This window comes from Aegilops tauschii, chromosome 1 (genome assembly GCF_002575655.3).
Source record: "Aegilops tauschii subsp. strangulata cultivar AL8/78 chromosome 1, Aet v6.0, whole genome shotgun sequence".
Taxonomy (NCBI): Eukaryota; Viridiplantae; Streptophyta; class Magnoliopsida; order Poales; family Poaceae; genus Aegilops; species Aegilops tauschii.
In genome coordinates, this window is record NC_053035.3 from 432,871,190 (window position 1) to 432,895,686 (window position 24,497).

A 24,497-nucleotide genomic window follows, 5' to 3' on the forward strand; every position below is an offset into this window, starting at 1 on the left:
CTCTTTCGTCTACTTCCATCGGTAACTTTACTTGGAGCTCTATTTTTATTCACCACATGATATGTGTTTTGCTTGGAGCGTCTTGTATGATTTGAGTCTTTGCTTTTTAGTTTACCACAATCGTATTTTCTGTACACACCTTTTGAGAGACACACACATGATTCGGAAATTGTTAGAACACTCTATGCGCTTCACTTATATCTTTTGAGCTATATAGCTTTTGCTCCAGTGCTTCACTTATATCTTTTAGAGCACGGCGGTGGTTTTGTTTTATAGAAATTATTATTCTCTCATGCTTCACTTATATTATTTTGAGAGTCTAAAACAGCATGGTAATTTGCTTAAATTGGGAAATTGATCCTAATATGTTAGGTATTCAAGACTAGTAAAAAACTTTCTTATGAGTGTGCTGAATGCTAAGAGAAGTTTGATGCTTGATGATTGTTTTGATATATGGAGGTAGTGATATTAAAGTTGTGCTAGTTGAGTAGTTGTGAATTTGAGAAATACTTGTGTTGAAGTTTGCAAGTCCCGTAGCATGCACGTATGGTAACGTTATGTAACAAATTTGAAACATGAGGTGTTCTTTGATTGTCCTCCTTATGAGTGGCGGTCGGGGACGAGCGATGGTCTTTTCCTACCAATCTATCCCCCTAGGAGCATGCGCGTAGTGCTTGGTTTTTGATGACTTGTAGATTTTTGCAATAAGTATGTGAGTTCTTTATGACTAATGTTGAGTCCATGGATTATACGCACTCTTACCTTTCCATCATTGCTAGCCTCTTCGGTACCATGCATTGCCCTTTCTCACATTGAGAGTTGGTGCAAACTTCGCCGATGCATCCAAACCCCGTGATATGATACACTCTTTCACAAATAAATCTCCTTATATCCGCCTCAAAACAGCGACCATACCTACCTATTATGGCATTTCCATAGCCATTCCGAGATATATTTCCATGCAACTTTCCACCGTTCCGTTTATCATGACACGTTCATCATTGTCATATTGCTTTGCATGATCATGCAGTTGACATCGTATTTGTGGCAAAGCCACCGTTCATAATTTTTTCATACATGTCACTCTTGATTCATTGCTATCCCGGTATACCGCCGGAGGCATTCATATAGAGTCATACTTTGTTCTAGTGTCGAGTTGTAATCATTGAGTTGTAAATAAATAGAAGTGTGATGATCATCATTCATAGAGCATTGTCCCAAATAAAAAAAGAGAGAGAAAGGCCAAATAAAAAAAGGAAGGCCCAAAAAAAGAAGAAAATAAAAAGGGACAATGCTACTATCTTTTTTTCCACACTTGTGCTTCAAAGTAGCACCATGATCTTCATGATAGAGAGTCTCTTGTTTTGTTACTTTCATATACTAGTGGGAATTTTTCATTATAGAACTTGGCTTGTATATTCCAACAATGGGCTTCCTCAAATGCCCTAGGTCTTCGTGAGCAAGCAAGTTGGATGCACACCCACTTAGTTTCTTTTGTTGAGCTTTCATACATTTATAGCTCTACTGCATCCGTTGCATGGCAATCCCTACTCCTTGCATTAACATCAATCGATGGGCATCTCCATAGCTCATTGATTAGCCGCGTTGCTGTGAGACTTTCTCCTTTTTTTGTCTTCTCCACATAACCCCCATCATTATATTCTATTCCACCCATAGTGCTATATCCATGGCTCAGGCTCATGTATTGCGTGAAGGTTGAAAAAGTTTGAGATTACTAAAGTATGAAACAATTGCTTGGTTTGTCATCGGGGTTGTGCATGATGAGAGCATTCTTGTGTGACGAAAATGGAGCATGACTAAACTATATGATTTTGTAGGGATGAACTTTCTTTGGCCATGTTATTTTGAGAGGACATAATTGCTTAGTTAGTATGCTTGAAGTATTATTATTTTTATGTCAATATTAAACTTTTATCTTGAATCTTTCGGATCAGAATATTCATACCAAATTAAGAGAATTACATTGAAATTATGCCAACTAGAATTCCACATCAAAAATTCTGTTCTTATCATTTACCTACTCGAGGACGAGCAGGAATTAAGCCTGGGGATGCTTGATACGTCTCCAACGTATCTATAATTTTTGATTGTTCCATCCTATATTATATTCTATTTTGGACATTAATGGGCTTTATTATACACTTTTATATTATTTTTGGGACTAACCTATTAACCGGAGGCCCAGCCCAGAATTGTTGTTTTTTGCCTATTTCAGAGTTTCGCAGAAAAAGAATATCAAACGGAGTCCAAACGGAATGAAACCTTCGGGAACGTGATTTTCAGAACAAACGTGATCCAGAGGACTTGGACCCTACGTCAAGACATCAACCAGGAAGGGACGAGGTAGGGGGGTGCGCCAACCCCCCTGGGCGCGCCCTCCACCCTCATGGGCCCCATGTTGCTCCACCGACGTACTTCTTCCTCCTATATATACCCAAGTACCCCCAAACTACCAGAGATGGAGCCGAAAACCTAATTCCACCGCCGCAACCTTCTGTACCTGTGAGATCCCATCTTGGGGCCTTTTCTGGAGCTCCGCCGGAGGGGGCATCGATCACGGAGGGCTTCTACATCAACACCATAGCCTCTCCGATGATGTGTGAGTAGTTTACCTCAGACCTTCGGGTCCATAGTTATTAGCTAGATGGCTTCTTCTCTCTTTTTGGATCTCAATACAATGTTCTCCCCCTCTCTCGTGGAGATCTATTCGATGTAATCTTCTTTTGCGGTGTGTTTGTTGAGACCAATGAATTGTGGGTTTATGATCAAGTTTATCTATGAACAATATTTGAATCTTCTCTGAATTCTTTTATGTATGATTGGTTATCTTTGCAAGTCTCTTCGAATTATCAGTTTGGTTTGGCCTACTAGATTGATCTTTCTTGCAATGGGAGAAGTGCTTAGCTTTGGGTTCAATTTTGCGGTGTCCTTTCCCACTGACAGTAGGGGCAGCAAGGCACGTATTGTATTGTTGCCATCGAGGATAACAAGATGGGGTTTATATCATATTGCATGAGTTTATCCCTCTACATCATGTCATCTTACTTAAAGCGTTACTCTGTTCTTATGAACTTAATACTCTAGATGCATGCTAGATAGCGGTCGATGTGTGGAGTAATAGTAGTAGATGCACGCAGGAGTCGGTCTACTTGTCGCGGACGTGATGCCTATATACATGATCATACCTAGATATTCTCATAACTATGCTCAATTCTGTCAATTGCTCAACAGTAATTTGTTTACCCACCGTAATACTTATGCTCTCGAGAGAAGCCACTAGTGAAACCTATGGCCCCGGGGTCTATTTTCTATCATATTTAATCTCCCAACAACAAGCTATTTCTGGTGCCGTTTTTATTTTGTTTTCTTTACTTTGCATCTTTATCATAAAAATACCAAAAAATATTATCTTATCATATCTATCAGATCTCACTCTCGTAAGTGACCGTGAAGGGATTGACAACCCCTTTATTGTGTTGGTTGCGAGGATTTATTTGTTTGTGTAGGTGCGAGGGACTCGTGCGTGGCCTCCTACTGGATTGATACCTTGGTTCTCAATTGTGAGGGAAATACTTACGCTGCTTTACTGCATCACCCTTTCCTCTGCAAGGGAAAACCAACGCAATGCTCAAGAGGTAGCAATCGTCTGGAAGATGCACAGTATTCAAAGGTAACAAGCGTCGGATCCATGTAGGATCAATCTCTTCAGTGATGCTCAATAACTTTGGGTTTGTAGGTGTTTGGGTTTGGGTTTCTTCACTTGATGATTTTCGCTCAAAGTCCTTGGAGGATGGGATGCTCTCAAATGACAAGTGTCAGTTTCTCTTGGAGCAGCCAACCAGCTAGTGGTTGTAGGGAGCGGCTATTTATAGCCTAGGGAGCAGCCCGACATGATAAGACATAAATGCCCTTCAATGATATGACCGTTAGGTGGGTAGATATTTTGGGACAGCTGGCGCGTAGCACAGCAACGGTCGGAAATTTGAGGTTCAAATTCCTCAGGGCTATCATGTTCCTCACTGTGTAGGCAATCCGCACTGGCGAATTCCTAACTCCTCAGTCAGAACAAATTCCTCAGCGACCAGAAGAACTTCGTATCTGTCACTGAAGAAATTGACTGAACTGCATGAGATTTCCAATGGCTTCACTCAAAGGGATTGGTAGGTGTAGCATTTTGAGTTGAGCATCACATGGAAATTTTTCCTTAGTATTTCCTCGACCCCCTTTAACAGTACGGTGTTTCCTATGACTCAAGAAAGAGAAAATGAAACTATGAAAACAAAAGTCTTCACGCTTCATGTTCCTCGAATGAATACCAAGTCTTCAAGGTCACACCAATTTCTTCACTTTCAAAGTCTTTAGAAGGTCTTCAGAAATCCAAAGTCTTCAGTCGAAGAACTTCATTTTTAGGGGTCGACTTTCTCTGTAAATATCAAACTCCTCATAGACTTATAGACCTGTGTACACTCATAAACACATTAGTCCCTTAACCTATAAGTCTTCAATACACCAAAATCACTAAGGGGCACTAGATGCACTTACAATCTCCCCCTTTTTGGTGATTGATGACAATATAGGTTAAGTTTTCAACGGGGATAATCATATGAAGTGTAAATACTAATACTGAGGAATTTGATTGCAAGATATAGAAGAACTCCCCCTGAAGATGTGCATAGTGAGGAATATGCTTTTGAAGCAATGCACACCTGAAGAGTAGTATCATGGAGATCTCCCCCTATATCTTGTAATTCATACATGCATTTGACATATAATATGAAGAATTTGAAATGCATGATGAAATATGGTGACTGATGTAATTCAGCATGCGTGCATTAACATTAATGAGGAATAAGCATGCGGAAAATCACAGCAAAAGTATCAGGCCACCACAGAGTTTAAGTTTACAACTCGATCGAATAAAGTCTCAGAAGAATGAGAGTTGTAACTTAGAAAAACAAACGCCCATATATGTAGACCCGCTTGAAGACTAACTTAAATTCCCCCCTTTGTCATCGAATGACCAAAAGGGTTGAAAATGAGGACTAACGCCCCTGAAGAATATCATGTTGATGGAGGAGCGCCAACATTGTTGGGGTCGTTTGTTGTTGTAGGGCCTGCCGCAGTGTCGTCCAAGTCTTCATGTTCATCAGTTTCACGTGATGAAGAATATGAGCTGGCCACCAAGGAAGAAACCTTGACCTTCTTGAATTTCTTCGGTGGAGGAGCAGACCAGTCAAAATCTTCCTTGAGACCCATTTGCTTTAGATCTTCTTCACCATACAGATGTGACAGAATAGCCCAGGTGCGACCGAAGACTTCATGGAGGTAGAAATGGTTTTTCTTCACTGCATTGTGTGTAGCAGTCATGTTGTGAAGAATAGAACCAAACTGACGCTTAACCCATTTGTGGTTTCAATCCACCTTGTGGTGAAGACTAAGAAGCAGCTCACGGTCAGTCATCACTCTTGGAGCTGTGGCTTGAGGATTTGGCTTGGATGCATTGGCAGCAGAATCATGAGTGGCAGAGTCATCATTGGTGGAATAAGATGCAGCTTTGCGAAACTGACCATCCAATGGACGAATGCCTTCATCAATAACAGCAGCGGCCTTGCCCTTTTCATTAGCTGAGGAAAACGTCCGCTTGAGGACTTCAATTGGGGGTGAGTACCTGAGGTGATTCTGAAAATCAGCCTTGTAGTTGAGTGAAGACCTTATTCTGAGGAATCTCATAATCCAAGGTACGTAAGGCTTCAACTCAAATAGAGAGAGTGCAACATTTGCCAGAGTCCTCATGAAGAAATCGTGATAATTGACAGGAATGCCATGTATGATGTTGAATAGCAGATTCTTCATGATGCCAACAATTTCCTCATCAGATGAGTCGTGGCCTTTGATTGGACTCATAGTCTTCGTCAGAATGCGATAGACTGTTCTTGGCACATATAGCAATTCCTTCACGAGGAATTTGGTCCTTGGGGCTTGACCAGGCTTCAGAGGCTTCATAAGCACTTGCATGTAATGAGCAGTGAGTTCAGGCTCCTGGTACAGGCAGCGAGCTCCTTCAAGGGGTGGACTGATGGGCAGGGCGTGAAGTAATTCAGAGGTCGGTGCCTTATAATGAGTGTTTTCGGTCATCCAGTCCAACACCCAAGAGTTGATATCATCAGCATCGCCTGTGATGTGCAGGGTTGCATAGAATTGAAGAATGAGCTCTTCATTCCAATCGCAGATATCCGTGCAAAAGTTGAGCAGTCCTGCATCATGAAGCACACTGAGGACTGGGGTAAAACAAGGCATTGATTCCATATCGACGTGAGGAATATGCTCGTGGTCGAAGACTTTGTCCTTGTTGAAGAGCAGTGATGAATAAAAATTTGCTTGGCTGGCAGTCCAGAACCGCTTCCTTCTAAGACGAGCAGAGTCATATGGGTTGTAGTCAGTGAAGAAAACATGCTCGCCGAAGAAGTCATCAGCCTTGAATTTCTGCTTCTTCGAGAAGGGATCCTTTGGCTTGGGCTGAGGAGTCTCAGTGAATTGCATCACCACCTCAGGAATCGCAATCTCGGGTTCCACAGGCTGAGGAATTTCAGGTTCTTCTTTAGTGACAGCCTGGGACTTCAATTCTTCATTAAGATTTTCATCAGCACTAGTGGCTGGAATTTCTTCATGGACAGACGGTGTGGCATGAGGTTCTTCAGATCCCATCTGTACTGTAGTCACTGGGTACTGAGGAATTTGTTGCACAGGTGTGAACAGAGGAGAGTTGGGGTGCTGACTTTCCCAAAAGTCATCATTCAGCACTGGTGTTGTACATCCAATGTCCACATCTTCTTCTTCACTCTTTTCCTCAACGCCGGCCTCTTCAGCAGTGAACTGAGGCATGGGCGATGAGACTATTGGGGTTGAAGGGAGTGCATTCGCTTCAATTTCTTCATCCAACTGCTCCGACGAAGCAGCAGAAGGAATCTCTTCATCTGATTCACTTGGAATCATATATTCTACATCAAAAGGAACAAGGTCCTTTGATGGCATGGATGAGACCGGAATAGCATCAATTGGATTTGCAAAAGAGCTGGTCAATGGCTTCATCTTCTTCGGAGATGAAGAATCTGATGAAGTTGATGCCTTCCTTTTCTTCATAGCTGCACGCTCCGCAGCCTTGGTCTTCTTCACATCTGATGCAGAAGGAAGGGTCGGAGTTGGTGTAGGTGCAGGAGGAGCAGAGGAATTTGGTTCAATTACTTCAGGCACAACTGATGCAGTTGCCCTGACTTCTTCAGTTTCTTCAAGCGCAACACTAGCGGTTGCCCTGGCAATTTCTTCAGCGGCTGGAATGTAGTCATCAGCCCTGGTACTCTGAGTTTCTTCAGCAGCCTGATTGTCATCAGCGCTGCTGGCATTTTCTTCAGTCGGCTGAGCAGAAACTTCAGCTTGAGGAATTTCAATGTGCGTTGGGGCAGCAACATTGGTGGTAAAACCCTTGGTCAGCTTGACAAATCTGACTTTGGCTCCAAGCCAATCAGCATAGTATTGATCAAATTCATCACTTAGTTTCTTGATCTCAGATTGAAGAGCAACAAGTTCTTCAGGTGAAAGCTTCAGAACGTTTTGCTTCAGAAAGCGCTCTTTCTTGTACTGCGCTTTCTTCACTCTTCTTCCCTGTTCATATTTCCATTTTTCTTCATCAATGAAGGCAGTCAAAACATGACTTTGACCAGGAGTGAGGTTCATCTCCGGCAAAGGTGTGTCGGGATCCTTGTGCCATAGGTCGATGAAGTCTAAGATTAACTTCGGATCCAGTATCAATGGCACATTGCTGCCTTTGGCTCTAGCGGCCTTGAGCTGCCTGTCTCTGATGATTTCAGCAAGTTCTTCATCATCAGCTTCGTCTTCATCAGACGGCACTTGAAAGGCGACCTGCTTCTTGTGAGGACTTGGTCGAGAGCCTCGTCCAGCAGTGGCCTTTTTCTTCAGCAGAGAGGGGCCAGCTGAGGAATTTGGTGCGACTGAAGAACTAGCAGAAGCTCCAAAGGCAATAGAGATGCCTATTGTCCTTTGGCACGTGGCGAGATGCACATGTGCTGAGGATTTTGTTGGAGGAGTTGAGGACTTTGGCGGAGGAGCTGAAGACTTTGGAGGAGCTGGAGCAGCTTGAGGTGTTGGCCTTGAGGGCTTTGCAGAATCTGGCCGTGAGGGCATTGCTGAGGAACTTGGTCGTGAGGGCATTTGGGGTGAAGCACTTGGCTTATGAGCAGGCTTCTTTGCCATGGCCTTCTTTGGCTTGCTTGCAGAGGCCTCAGCAGTGGTAGCAGCAGCAGAGTCTTCATTAAATTTCCTCACTGCTTCCTTAGCTATTCTGGCTAGCTTGGCCTGGCGCTTGGCCCATTCATCAGGATAGTCCTCACCACGCTTGAGGCTGGTAGGATCAGCTACTTGGCCAGGTGCCAATGGAGGTCTTGGGCATGGAGGATTTGGAGCGAATTTCTTCATGTATTTGGGAGTAACATATCTGTACTCCCTCCACTCTCTTGCCCATCTCCTCTCAATCTTTTGAATGCGCACTTTGCGCTGATTTTTATCCTCCTCAGGGGGTGTGCAGTACCCAGCATAAATGTCATCAGGGATTTCAAACGCTGTGTTGACCTCAGGCCTCTTTCCTCCCTTGTGTGGCTTCTTACCGTCAGCCATTTTCTTCAGATGAGGAATATGAACAACAGAATTTTCTGAAGAGGTGTGCAACTTTTCTTCGAGGAACGCTGCAAATGAGTTAAGTTGATGAGAACCTAGTGATTCAGCAGCGGACATGAGTACCTGTGAACAAAGTATAGTTGCGAGGAATTTGGAGAGGTTATATGCGTTCTCAGAAGTTTTTTCAAAAAGAACATGTTTGAGGAATTTGACCAGATGAGTCTTGAAGAATTTCACTAAGCGTTCTTTGTCTTAGGTTCCAGAGTTGTACAGATTGAAAATCCGCACAATTGAGGAATCTTGAAGAAAAATGTTGCTTAGGGAAACAGATCAAGAACATATGTTATGTGGGGTGTCTAGTGTGTGAAGATTTGAAGAATAAACACCTTTGAAGATTTTGTAGAAAACATTCGAATCAAAGAGGGCAGTAAAAGTAACTTTTAATTACCCTAGATGAAGAACATGACGAACTGGGAAGTGTAGATGTGAAGTTCGTCAGTTCAGATCTTCCACGCCCTAACTTGGCAGAGGAAGACAGCTACGGTGGCGGCGGAGTGAAGATATTCACGGCCGGCGCGAGTACGACGTCGACGAGGTCGAGGCAGTGAAGCTCTTCCTCACCGGCGACGATGGAAGTAGCGGCGGTGCTAGGTTTTGGGAAGCTCGAGCGGGAGAGAGATCGAGCGGAGTAAAAACGAAGTGAGGAAGGGGAGGGGTATTTATAACCGAAGTGAAAAACTGTTTGCCCGAAGAAATTGGACGAACGTGTCCCTGACCCTTCTCATTCGCTTGACATGTGTCACCCACGTACTGAGAGGTGGCGATCGTGTGAGATCGTGGGTGAATAGATAAGTATTATCGTGGGATGTGGAATGGTTTGAGCGGCAAAGCCGAAAATTTAGATACGATAAGTTTAAAGTTTCGTTCGCAAATTCTTCAGCTGACAAGGACACAGTGAAGATTTTGAACGAGTTTCAAGTAGAATGCACATGAAGAATTTGTGAATAGACTGGGTTGAGTTTAGCATAGAGGGGGAAGGGTCCGATCACATTCACTTAGCAGAAAAAGCAACTTGAAGAATTAGCAATAAGTGAATGTTGTAGAGGACATAAACTCATATATAGGGAAAATTCATCCTACCACCCGGTGGTAGTTACCCCACATGTCTCATATACTATGATGTGGTACTATATATACTAGTTTATTATTTTAAATGTGTTCATATATTATATCTAAGATATTTCAAAGCAAATTACATGAAAAAATTGCATATGAGCCCATAGTTTTTCTTATATTTGTGAAATACGTACATATTTGTACGTAAAAAAGAGTATAATCAAAACATGGTACATACTACCTAAAAATTAGTATATATACTACCTAATCATAGTAATATACTACATACTACACGTACATACTCTCGGTTTCGACAGATAGTACATACAACATACAAAACGCAAGTGGTGGTAACTACCACTGCTTGTAGGAAACATTCGAAGATTCTAGGATATTTAGCTCACACCTCAACTTGCTAAATCTCTTCTCATCCAAGGGCTTTGTGAAGATATCGGCTAGCTGTTCTTCAGTCCGTACAAGCTCAATAGAGATGTCGCCCTTCCACACATGATCACGAAGAAAATGATGACGAATTTGAATGTGCTTGGTCTTCGAGTGCTGAACTGGGTTGTCAGCAATCTTGATTGCAATCTCATTGTCACAGTAGAGAGGCACATTCTTCATGTTGACGCCGTAGTCCTTGAGAGTTTGCTTCATCCATAGCAATTGAGCACAGCAAGAACCAGCAGCAATGTACTCAGCTTCAGCAGTAGACAGTGATACGCAGTTCTGTTTCTTCGCAGACCAACAGTCCAAGGATCGTCCAAGGAAATGGCATGTGCCAGATGTTGACTTGCGGTCCACACGATCACCAGCATAGTCAGAGTCTGAATACCCAATGAGATCAAAAGCAGAGCCCTTGGGGTACCATAATCCAAGTGTTGGTGTGTGAGCTAGATATCGAAGAATATGTTTCACAACCTTATGGTGTGATTCCTTCGGTGTAGCTTGAAATCGGGCACACATGCAAACACTAAGCATAATATCTGGCCTAGATGCACATAAGTACAATAAAGAGCCAATCATGGAGCGGTATACCTTTTGATCAAAGTTAATACCATTTTCATCAGTGCATAGATGGCCATTTGTGCGCATTGGAATTTTGACCCCTTTGCAATCTTGCATGCTGAATTTCCTCAGTACATCCTCGAGGTATTTCTCCTGAGATATGAATATGCCATTGCGCTGTTGACAAATTTGAAGACCTAAGAAGAATTTCAATTCTCCCATCATAGACATTTGATATTCTTCAGTCATCATATAGGCAAATTCATCACTGTAACGTTGGTCAGTACAGCCAAAGATAATATCATCAACATAAATTTGGCACACAAACAATTCACCATCATAAGATTTAGTGAAAAGAGTTGGGTCAAGTGAACCGGGTTTGAAGCCTTTCTTCATGAGGAATTCCTTCAAAGTATCATACCACGCCCGAGGGGCCTGCTTGAGACCATACAGGGCCTTATTGAGTCCGAAGACTTTGTCAGGATGCTTTGGATCTTCAAAACCTGGGGGTTGAGCAACATATACTTCTTCCTCAAGCTTACCATTGAGGAATGCACTTTTCACATCCATTTGATATAAAGTGATATCATGATGGTTAGCATAAGCAAGTAATATGCGAATAGCCTCAAGTCTAGCAACAGGTGCAAAAGTTTCATCGAAATCAATTCCTTCAACCTGTGTGTAGCCTTGAGCTACAAGTCGTGCCTTATTCTTCACCACAAGGCCATTTTCATCTTGCTTGTTGCGGTAGATCCACTTTGTGCCAATGATATTGTGCTTGCGAGGATCTGGACGATTGACCAGTTCCCAGACGTTGTTGAGCTCGAACTGATGTAATTCTTCTTGCATAGCTTGAATCCACTCAGGCTCCAGAAATGCTTCATCTACCTTAGTGGGCTCTGTGATAGATACGAAAGCAAAGTGCCCACAAAAGTTAGACAAATGTCAAGATCTTGAGCGTGTGAGAGGACCTGGAATGTTGATGTCGCTGATGATTTTCTCAATTTGCACTTCGTTTGCAACGCGAGGATGAGCGGGTTGTCGTTGAGGAATTTGATCAGCATTTTCTTCAGCACCATTTTCTTCAGGTGCATCAGCATGACGTTCTTCATGTTCTGGAATGATTTCTTCAATAGATTCTTCAGTAGGAATGACATCCTCAGTAGCCTTGAACTTGATAGTTTCCTCAGGTGACTGTTCATCTAACACAGAAGGTAGGTGCTCTCTTTGTGAGCCATTAGTTTCATCAAACAGCACATCTACAATTTCAACAACTTTGTGGTGAACGTTGTTGAAGACTATGTAGGTGTGCGAATCCTTTCCGTAACCAAGCATAAAACCTTCATGTGCTTTCGGTGCAAATTTAGAATTGTGATGAGGATCTCTAATCCAACATTTAGCACCGAAGACTTTGAAATAACTCACATTGGGTTTCTTGTCAGTGAGGAGTTCATAAGCAGTCTTCTTGAAGAATTAGTGAAGATATACCATGTTGATGATGTGGAACGCAGTATCAATTGCCTCAATCCAGAAACGACGAGGTGTCTTGTATTCATCAAGCATAGTGCGAGCCATCTGAACAAGAGTCTTGTTCTTGCGTTCCACGACGCCATTCTGCTGAGGAGTATAAGGAGCAGATAACTCATGCGTAATACCAAGTTCATCAAGACAGTCATCAAGACCAGAATTCTTGAACTCAGTTTCGTTGTCACTTCTGATGTGCTTGATCTTCACACCAAAGTTGGTTGAAGCCCTCGAGGAAAAATGTTTGAAGGCTTCCTGCACCTCATGTTTGTAAGTGACAATATGCACCCATGTGTAATGAGAGTAATCATCAACAATAACAAAGCCATATAGAGATGCATCATTTGTAACTGCTGAATAATGATTAGGACCAAAGAGATCCATGTGAAGCAATTCAAATGGTCGAGTGGTAGTCATGATTGTCTTCGCTGGATGTTTGGCCTTGGTCATCTTTCCAGCTTCGTAGGCTCCGCATAAGTGATCCTTGAGGAATTTGACATTCTCAATACCAATGACATGCTTCTTCTTCGAGAGCGTGTGCGGATTCCTCATGCCAGCATGACCAAGTCGTCGATGCCATAGCCAGCCTTCTGAAGCTTTTGCAAGTAGGCATACGGCTGGTTGTGGTCCTGTAGAGAAATCAACAATATACAGATCTCCTCTCCTAAAGCCTTCGAAGACTTTGGAATTGTCAGCTTCCATGATCACAACACAACGATACTTGCCAAAGACGACAACCATATCAAGATCACAAAGCATTGAGACAGACATGAGGTTGTATCCTAAGGACTCGACAAGCATGACTTTGTCCATGTGTCCATCCTTTCAGATCGCAACCTTACCTAGACCCAACCTGACTTTTGCCTTTGTCAGCGAAGATGATATGCTTCAGATGTGATGGAGATAAGGGAACATCCATCAAAATATTCTTGTCACTAGTCATGTGATTTGTACATCCACTATCGAGGACCCACTCATTGGCTTTGGGTTGATCAACCTTGGCACCCTTTGCCATGAAGCAATAGGTGGGAGCGTAGTCATCATTGCCTTCATCAGCCTTGTTGGTGAAGTCATTTTCTTCAGAATTGAAGATGGACTTGCTGACGAATGTAGTAGTGAGAGCTAGGCTCGCCACACTGGGCTCGGACTCCTCATAGGCCTCCTCTTCCTCATGTTCCTCAGATTCAGCCTCGGAGTCCATTTCCTTGCCAATGAATGCCCGAGCCTTCTTGGAGCTGCTCTTCTTGTGAGCTAAAGACTTGGAGGATTTTGATGATGAAGACTTTGAAGATTTCTTCTTCTTCTTCGCATCATCAGAACTGTAATCCTTGTATTTCTTCTTCTTTGATTCCTTTTCCCACTGAGGACAATCTTGAATGAGTGACCAGGTTTCTTGCATTTGTGGCATAGCCTCTTCTTGTAGTCACTGGATGAGGAATCATTGCTCCTTGAGGATTTTCCAAAGCGACCACGTCTTGAGAACTTCTGAAATTTCTTCACGAGCAGTGCTAGTTCCTGGCTCAGTTCTTCGGGATCACCAAGGTTGCTGCCAGAATCTTCATCTTCAGACTCAGAAACTGCCTTGGCCTTCAGGGCACGTGATCTGCCATAGCTCGAACCATAGAGATCTCTCTTCTCAGCAAGCTGGAACTCATGAGTGTTTAGCCTCTCGAGGATATTAGCGGGATCATGTGACTTGTAAAGTTCTTGTATCATCAGTGCCAGAGTATCAAATGAGGAATCAAGCGATCTCAGCAATTTCTTCACCACCTCATGGTCAGTGATGTCAGTGGCACCAAGTGCTTGAAGCTCATTTGAGATGTCAGTGAGGCGATCGAAGGTTTACTGAACATTTTCATTGTCGAGTCTTTTGAAGCGATTGAAGAGATTGCGAAGAACGTCAACTCGAGAGTCACGTTGGGTTGAGACTCCTTCATTGACCTTGGACAGCCTATCCCAGATAAGCTTAGCAGTTTCCAAAGCACTCACTCTTCCATACTGCCCTTTGCTCAGATGGCCGCATATGATGTTCTTCGCTTGGGAATCGAGTTGCTTGAATCTCTTCACATTAGTAGCATTTAGAGAAGGTGAGACTGAGGGAACACCATTTTCCACAACATACCAGAGATCGTTATCAATTGCCTCAAGATGCATTCGCATCTTATTCTTCCAATAGGGGTAGTCCGTTCCATCGAAGGTAGGACACCCAACGGAGACCTTGATCATACCTGCGGTCGACATAACTAAAACTCCAGGCGGTTAAACCAAAATCACACAGAACAAGGGAGTACCTTGCTCTGATACCAACTGAAAGTGTGTTATATCGACTAGAGGGGGTGAATAGGTGATTTTTATGAATTCTTCACTAAGGAATTTCAGGGTGAGGAAATTCCTAAGCAAAGAACTACTTGCAGCGGAATAAGTACTTAGATGCAAACATAACAGAGCATAAGCATGGTCATCATGATGAAATGAAAAACAAGTAAGGAGTACAGAAAACGTAAACACAGGATAATACAAGATGAAAACAAACAGACTCAAGAAATTGAACTGAGGAAATTGAGAAAGTCTTCAGTCAAAGTCTTCAAACAGATATGACAAAGCACACAACAACTGTAATGAGGAAATGAAAGGGTTGAGGAATTAGAACCAGTAGGCTTGGTGAAGACAATGATTTGGTAGACCAGTTCCAACTGCTATGACAGTTGTACGTCTAGTTGGAGCGGCTAGGTATTTAAACCTGAGGACACACAGTCCCGGACACACAGTCCTCACCGTATTCTCCTTGAGCTAAGGTCATACAGACCTCGCCCAATCACTGGTGGTAAGTCTTCAGGTGACTTCCAAACCTTCACAAACTCGGTCACTCGGCGAACCACAATTTCCTCTTGGATGCTCTAGACCATGACGCCTAACCGTCTGGAAGATGCACAGTCTTCAAAGGTAACAAGCGTCGGATCCACGCAGGATCAATCTCTTCAGTGATGCTCAATCACTTTGGGTTTGTAGGTGTTTGGGTTTGGGTTTCCTCACTTGATGATTTTCGCTCAAAGTCCTCGGAGGATGGGATGCTCTCAAATGACAAGTGTCAGTTTCTCTCGGAGCAGCCAACCAGCTAGTGGTTGTAGGGGGCGGCTATTTATAGCCTAGGGAGCAGCCCGACATGATAAGACATAAATGCCCTTCAATGATATGACCGTTAGGTGGGTAGATATTTTGGGACAGCTGGCGCGTAGCACAGCAACGGTCGGAAATTTGAGGTTCAAATTCCTCAGGGCTATCATGTTCCTCACTGTGTAGGCAATCCGCACTGGCGAATTCCTAACTCTTCAGTCAGAACAAATTCCTCAGCGACCAGAAGAACTTCGTCTCTGTCACTGAAGAAATTGACTGAACTGCATGAGATTTCCAATGGCTTCACTCGAAGGGATTGGTAGGTGTAGGATTTTGAGTTGAGCATCGCATGGAAATTTTTCCTTAGTATTTCCTCTACCCCCTTTAACAGTACGGTGTTTCCTATGACTCAAGAAAGAGAAAATGAAACTACGAAAACAAAAGTCTTCACACTTCATGTTCCTTGAATGAATACCAAGTCTTCAAGGTCACACCAATTTCTTCACTTTCAAACTCTTCAGAAGGTCTTCAGAAATCCAAAGTCTTCAGTCGAAGAACTTCATTTTTAGGGGTCGACTTTCTCTGTAAATATCAAACTCCTCATAGACTTATAGACCTGTGTACACTCATAAACACATTAGTCCCTTAACCTATAAGTCTTCAATGCACCAAAATCACTAAGGGGCACTAGATGCACTTACACCATGGTGCCGGATAGCTTCCTCTCCGGCTGGATCGGCGGTCCATCCACCCAGTAAATTTTTGCTCTTCTCTTAAATTTTCTATGTTTCTTTGTCCGATTCTCAATAAAGAGCTCAAACTCGAAATGAGTTTTTGGTTATGACCTGGCCTATTTTGTTGATCTGCCGCCGGTGGCAGCGACGCGGCCGGCTGATCTGCCGCCTCCACACCAGTAGTTGCGAGATTTGTGCGTCCCATTCAAAATTAGCCGCTCCTTGATTAGGGCTTCATGTTCAGCAGATTAGAAGACAGATTTAGCACTAGGATCCATCGCCATTGGAGGGCCTTGAGTCTTTTTGTTCCTTGCGAGAACGGTTCCTGCCATGATCGACGGGGCTCTCTATGTGGCCCTCGTCCAAAAGCTAAAATAGTGAACAAGATATGTCTTCTCGTTTGCAGCATTGGGTACGTATCTTTTGCATATGCTCCCTAAAAACATAACCAGCTAAATTAACTACAGCCCAAAGGCAGCAGCCTATTACTATTTTATATCATATATGTTGTTGATTTGTTTTATCAGAATTGCATTGGCAAATCATGAAAGATGTAATGTTCACGGATTTTTGTTAGATGATCTGTTGGTCCGGTTTAATTTTAGCAGGCATGAGGCATCTGGGTACTGTTTATGAATTGATAGCGCACCTTGCTTAAATCCTACTAACAATTTTCTCAAGAATTCATACTAACAAGTGTCTTTGCTTTTTGTTTGATGCATTTAACATGTTCAGGAAACATGTTTCAAGGGCCTTGTTTGTCGATCTGGAGCCCACTGTTAGTAGATTATGGCAGTAAATCATAGTCAGTTTCCTCGTAATTTGAATGGAGAATTTTGTGTTAGGCGAGTAGAGCTTTACCAACTTAATAACAGAGGATGGTGCTTGCAGTTGTTGTGGGTGCAGATGGTTCCCATGTCTTGGTTTCTTGGAATGGTGATTCAAGAAGGCACACCATCGTGTGGATGGACCATGGGGCTCTTGACCAAGTCGAGTGAATTATCTCACAGTTCACCGGTATTGCAAGGGCCTTGTTTGTCGATCTGGAGCCCACTATTAGTAGATTATGGCAGTAAATCATAGTCAGTTTCCTCGTAATTTGAATGGAGAATGTTGTGTTAGGCGAGTAGAGCTTTACCAACTTAATAACAGAGGATGGTGCTTGCAGTTGTTGTGGGTGCTGATGGTTCCCATGTCTTGGTTTCTTGGAATGGTGATTCAAGAAGGGGCACCATCGTGTGGATGGACCATAGGGCTCTTGACCAAGTCGAGTGAATTAATTCCCACACTTCACCGGTATTGCAATTTTATGGTGGGAGTGTCTCCCCAGAATACAGATAAATAGTTTTGAATTATTTCGTAAGATCGGTAGACAACATTTGATGTGTATTTTACAGTTACCGGTGTTGATTGTATCGTATTGATTTACCTTTTAGAACATTTATGGGTAAAGGGAAATCTACAAAAATCTTGGTTTATGTTATATAGGTGAGTTTCAACTCACAACCTCTCTAAGCCTGTAATAAGCTATGAGCTGAATTTCTAACAAGTTTGCTTTCTAACAGCTAAATTAACTACAGCCCAAAGGCAGCAGCCTGTTACTATTTTATATCATCTGTTGTGATTTGTTTTTTCAGAATTGCATTGGCAAATCATGAAAGGTGTAATGTTCACGGATTTTTGTTAGATGATCTGTTGGTCCGGTTTAATTTTAGCAGGCATGAGGCATCTGGGTACTGTTTATGAATTGATAGCGCACCTTGCTTAAATCCAACTAACAATTTTCTCAAGAATTCATACTAACAAGTGGCTTTGCTTTTTGTTTGATGCATTTAACATGTTCAGAAAACAGGTTTCAAGGGCCTTGTTTGTCGATCTAGAGCCCACTGTTAGTAGATTATGGCAGTAAATCACAGTCAGTTTCCTCGTCTACCCTTCATCATAGCCTCATATGTACTATTATATGACTGTTGCATTTCAAATTTTTTGTAGATAGGTCATGTTGTTGGACGAGGGTGGGGCTGGTGGAGAGCGTGTCGGCGGCCGACCTGGAGGTCGTGTTCGGCTCCATCGGCCGCATCGCCGGCATCGAGTTCGTGCGCACCAGCGGCCCTAGCTTCTCCTACGTCGGCTTCCACTGCCCCTCCCACAAGGTCATGACCAAGTTGTTCTCCACTGTAAGCATCCACCAGCCCATCAACAATCTCATTGTAACTATGTTTCTACACTTCGGCAGCACTTGATAGTAGCAGATTAGGGTTTTGTTGATTCTCCACATTAGCCGTGTGTATTCAGAAATTTGAGTGGAGAATTTTGTGTTAGGCGAGTAGAGCTTTACCGACTTAATAACAGAGGATGGTGCTTGCATTTGTTGTGGGTGCTGATGGTTCCCCTGTCTTGGTTTCTTGGAATGGCGATTCAAGAAGGGGCATCATCGTGTTGATGGACCATAGGGCTCTTGACCAAGTTGAGTGAATTAATTCTCACAGTTCACCGGTATTGCCATTTTATGGTGGGAGTGTCTCCCGAGAATACAGATGAATAGTTTTGAATTATTTCGTAAGATCGGTAGACAACATTTGCTGTGTATTTTACAGTTACCGGCGTTGATTGTATCGTATTGATTTACCTTTTAAAATATTTATGGGTAAAGGAAAATCTACAAAAATCTTGGTTTATGTTATATAGGTGAGTTTCAACTCACAACCTCTCTAAGCTTGTAATAAGCTATTAGCTGAATTTCTAACAAGTTTGCTTTCATTCTTTTTTTCTAGGGAAACTGGTGATGAAACCCGCAGCTTATCACACATGGAGCAGCGGAGGGAGTTAAAACCGTGTGGTATGGAACCATGTGGAAGGGTGAAGGCTTTTGGGCAGACAGGCGTTTGGGAGACCTTTATGAAGAGAGCTAGGCAAAAACAGGTTGAATGCTTATCCATTTCTCCTTTTTTTACTAAAGGTGATGTATCATTTGTAGTTCTTAATTTTCTAATACGCCATTCTATGCAACTCAAATAGGACACTCCATTGTGTTTCCTCGTCATCCTCTATGTTCTGGTTTGACACCTACTTCTGCAAAGGCAAGCAAATCAGTTTTGCAGCTCATTTAGTGCACTATTTAAGCTATTAATGCAAAGTGTTTTCATGAGTGAACAAATATACAATCGTTTACCTAAGTGCTTTCTTTGTAGTTTTTAATGTTAGAAGCAAGAGAATAAATGTCTGTGTTGTTAATTTCCAGTATTTCATTTTGTAATTGCGTTTACCTCCAATGTTCAGGAGTTAGGCTTGCTTCCCGGGACTCCTGTTGGAACTTCACTTATGATGCTTATGCCGGGTGTCTTGGAGTCATGGAAAGTGTGCCAAATGCAGAGTTTAAAGCTGAAAGTAGGTGCCGGTTCCCCTATGTTTTTCTAAAGAAACTATGACTCCTTCTAAAGCTTCACATTTATTTATGTGAAACATTTGTCCCAAAGAAAGACGTAAAAACTTGTGTATTGATGCATTGATAGAGAAAAATAATATGTACAAGCCTAAGATAGGCACACAATGCACAAGATTATGTGGAGCATTTTTTTTCTGCGGTATTTGAGGAAGAAGCAATATTCCATTGCATGGTCTTGGTTTGCGGAACATTTACATGCCACATGGCTTTTCCAAAGAATAAGCTATTTGTCCCTGGTGTTGGGGAACTATTTTTGTCTGGTGTAGTTTCCTTCATATATTTTACTTCCTTATTACGTTCCTTGCCAACGTCTCTATTAATTTTTGTATGTGGTTTGCTCTCCGCAATCATATGTTGGCTATGTTAAGTTAATGATTTTATTTCTTGAAATTTTAATGCTTATCTTTTCATTGCAGATTCAGCGATGATACCTGAGTTTTGGCTCACGGAATGTGGCCAAAGTGCAACTAGCGCTTTACTTGATTACATTGCTCAAAACCATATTGCGGCTCCCCTTCTTGCTAATCAAGCTGCTTCTGAAAGTAAGTTGCATGTTCTCCCAATGTAGATTACCTTTTTTCAGACATGATGTAGATTACCTTTGAGGATGTACCGTGTAAAGGTGTATACTATTCATCTCAAATTATCCAGGTGTGTCCATTTATGAGTTGATGAAGAAGACATTGCTTTTGATGTCACATGAACAAAGTATGCCTTTTTCTTTCTGCCTTGATTCAAAACACCCATGTACTTCCAGATTTTCATGGAAATTGGTAGAGTTAATCTGTGCTTAACCAAGAATGTTGGCTATCTAGATCTTTTTTCTTTGTACATTATGTGATACCAAAAATGGTATGTCTGTTTTAATTAGATTATACAGCTATGAGCGCACACCACGGAGGCCTGATGACCCACAAGTATAGGGGATCTATCGTAGTCCTCTCGATAAGTAAGAGTGTCAAACCCAACGAGGAGCACAAGGAAATGATAAGCGGTTTTCAGCAAGGTATTCTCTGCAAGCACTGAAATTATAGGTAACAGATAGTTTTGTGATAGGATAATTTGTAACGAGCAACAAGTAACAAAAGTAAATAAAGTGCAGCAAGGTGGCCCAATCCTTTTTGTAGCAAAGGACAAGCCTGGACAAACTCTTATATAGAGAAAAGCGCTCCAGAGGACACATGGGAATTATCGTCAAGCTAGTTTTCATCACGTTCATATGATTCGCGTTCGGTACTTTGATAATTTGATATGTGGGTGGACCGGTGCTTGGGTGCTGCCCTTACTTGGACAATCATCCCACTTATGATTAACCTCTATTGCAAGCATCCGCAACTACAACAAAAGTATTAAGGTAAACCTAACCATAGCATGAAACATATGGATCCAAATCAGCCCCTTACGAAGCAACGGATAAACTAGGGTTTAAGCTTCTGTCACTCTAGCAACCCATCATCTACTTATTACTTCCCAATGCCTTCCTCTAGGCCCAAATAATGGTGAAGTGTTATGTAGTCGACGTTCACATAACACCACTAGAGGATAGACAACATACATCTCATCAAAATATCGAACGAATACCAAGTTCACATGACTACTAATAGCAAGACTTCTCCCATGTCCTCAGGAACAAACGTAACTACTCACAAAGCATATTCATGTTCATAATCAGAGGGGTATTAATATGCATATAGGATCTGAACATATGATCTTCCACCAAATAAACCAACTAGCATCAACTACAAGGAGTAATCAACACTACTAGCAACCTACAGGTACCAATCCCAGACTTAGAGACAAGAATTGGATACAAGCGATGAACTAGGGTTTGAGAGGAGATGGTGCTGGTGAAGATGTTGATGGAGATTGCCCTCTCCCGATGAGAGGAGCGTTGGTGATGACGATGGCGATGATTTCCCCCTCCCGGAGGGAAGTGTCCCCGGCAGAACAGCTCTGCCGGAGCCCTAGATTGGTTCCGCCAAGGTTCCGCCTCGTGGCGGCGGAGTCTCATCTCGAAAGCTTGCTTATGCTTTTTCTTCGGACGAAAGACTTCATATAGCAGAAGATGGGCACCGGAGGTCCAACAGGGGGCCCATGAGGCAGGGGGCGCACCCAGGGGGGTAGGGCGCGCCCCCACCCTCGTGGCCAGGGTGTGGGCCCCCTGTTGTATTTCTTCCGCTCAGTATTTTTAATTATTTCCAAAAATAACTTTCGTGGAGTTTCAGTACTTTTGGAGTTGTGCAAAATAGGTCTCTAATATTTGCTCCTTTTCCAGCTCAGAATTCCAGCTGCCGGCATTCTCCCTCCTTATGTAAACCTTGTAAAATAAGAGAGAATAGGCATAAGTATTGTGACATAATGTGTAATAACAGCCCATAATGCAATAAATATCGATATAAAAGAATGATGCAAAATGGACGTATCAACTCCCCCAAGCTTAGACCTCGCTTGTCCTCAAGCGGAAGCCGATAACGATAAATATGCCCACATGTTTAGAGGTAGAGGTGTCGATAAAATAAAATACGGACATGAGGGCATCATGATTATTCTCATAACAGCAACATATATGGATATTGTCATATGATCTCTTATGCTCAAGTAATAATCTATTCACAATGCAAAGTATGAATCAGAAACTTTATTAAGAACCAACAAACTATAATCTCAGTCATTGAAGCAATTGCAATTTTCATAACGTCAGAAAGAGTCTATATCAGAGCTTTTTAGCAAGTCCACATACTCAACTATCATTTAGTCTTTCACAATTGCTAACACTCACGCAATACTTGTGGCTACGAAGTTTTAATCGAACACAGAGAAAGATATGGGCTTATGGTTTCGCCTCCTAACCTTTTACCTCAAGGGTAATGTCAACAATAATAAATCATTCTAACTTACATCCAATTATATATATATATATATCAGGATCTTTCCAACATACTGTGCTTGCCAAAGGATAAAATGTAAAAAGGATAGGTGAAGATCACCATGACTCTTGCATAAGGTAGAAGATAATAAAAGATAGGCCCTTCACAGAGGGAAGCAGAGGTTGCCATGCGCTTTTAGGGTTGGATGCACAAAATCTTAATGCGAAAGAACGTCACTTTATATTGCCACTTGTGATATGAACCTTTATTATGCAGTCCGTCACTTTTATTTCTTCCACATCACAAGATCGTATAAAGCTTATTTCCTCCACACCAATAAATCATACATATTTAGATAGCAATTTTTATTGCTTGCACCGATGACAACTTACTTGAAGGATCTTACTCAATCCATAGGTAGATATGGTGGACTCTCATGGCAAAACAGGTTTTAAGGGTTTTTGGAAGCACAAGTAGTATCTCTACTTGGTGCAAAGAATTTGGCTAGCATGAGGGGGAAAGGCAAGCTCAACAGGTTGGATGATCCATGAAAATATACTTTATCTCAGATATAAGAATACATAACCCATTACGTTGTCTTCCTTGTCCAACATCAACTCTTTAGCATGTCATATTTTAATGAGTGCTCACAATCATAAAAGATGTCCAAGATAGTATATTTATATGTGAAACCTCTCTTTCTTTATTACTTCCTATTAATTGCAACGATGACCAAAGCTATGTTTGTCAACTCTCAACAACTTTTAATCATCATACTCTTTCTATGTGAAGTCATTACTCTCCATAAGATCAATATGATCTCCTTGTTTCTTTTTATTCTTTTCCTTTTCTTTTATTCACTCAAGATCATAGCAAAATAATCAATCCCTTGACTCAACACTAATCTTTATTATATATAGCTCACGGACTCGACTACATAGAAGGATCAAAAAGCAAAACTCAAAACTAGATCATACCAAAACTTTATTCTACTAGATCAAGATACTACTAATAGGATCGAACTAAGAAAAACAGTAAAGATAGGAGATGTGGTGGTGATACGATACCGGGGCATCTCCCCCAAGCTTGGCAGTTGCCAAGGGGAGTGCCCATACTCATGTGATTATGTCTCCTTGGCTGGTGAAGGGATTGTTGATGATGTAGGCTTGTCGTCCATCTTCCAAGGCATAGGCTCACCATCATAGAAGGATGATCGAGTCTCCGGGATCCTCAAATCTGCAGCCAAACTCAACCTTTTGAATCTATATTCATACTCACAGTTTTGGTTTTACAGGTCATAGATTTGGGCTTGGAGGTGCTCAATTTTCTCGTGGAGCTTGAAGATAGCCTCCCCAATGTCCTTGGCATCCATCTTGTGGTTGTTGGTGAACTCCGTGATCATTATGTGATTGGAGTCAAGTCCACGCTCCACCATCTCCTGGCACTTGAAAACTTGTTGCTCCATTGCTTCAAGCCTTGTCTCCACGCTTCCGGTCCTCCGTGGTCCCTCAACGTCGCGGATGTGCAGCAACCCATCACAATGGTTTGAGGGTGTTGCAGCACCTCCACGAGGTAGGGGTTGATGACCTCACGAAGAACTTGTCCTTGGGGGCGCTTGGAGACGTCATGATGATCTAGATCTGTCAGAGAAACAGCTCGAAACGAGAACAGAGGACAATTGCGTGATACGGGAGTCAAAACCTTCGGGATATTATATAGTGAATTTTTACCGACCAAAATACGTATCGTGCAAGAAAACGGAGTCCGGAGAGCGCATGAGGTGCCCACGAGGCAGGGGCGCGCCCTCCACCCTCGTGGAGCCCTCGTGTCCTTCCCGGACTGCTTCTTATTTTTCTATTTTTCTAAATATTCCAAAACGGAGAAAAATTGCCATTAGAACTGTTTTGGAGTCGGTTTACTTACCGTACCACATACCTATTCCTTTTCGGAGTCTGGAACGTTCCGGAAAGTGTCCCTTAT

At 42.3% G+C, this 24,497-nt stretch overlaps 1 protein-coding gene across 1 annotated transcript; it reads left to right on the forward strand.

The window, feature by feature from the left end:
• Positions 1–17,360: 17,360 nt before the first annotated feature.
• On the forward strand, positions 17,361–20,427 carry LOC141037062 (uncharacterized). Its single transcript, XM_073506370.1, has 7 exons — positions 17,361–17,418; positions 18,198–18,382; positions 18,859–18,893; positions 18,980–19,044; positions 19,485–19,592; positions 20,067–20,192; positions 20,408–20,427. Exons 1-7 carry the CDS (start codon positions 17,361–17,363, stop codon positions 20,425–20,427), a joined length of 597 nt encoding a protein of 198 aa, XP_073362471.1.
• The last annotated feature ends 4,070 nt before the right edge of the window (positions 20,428–24,497 follow it).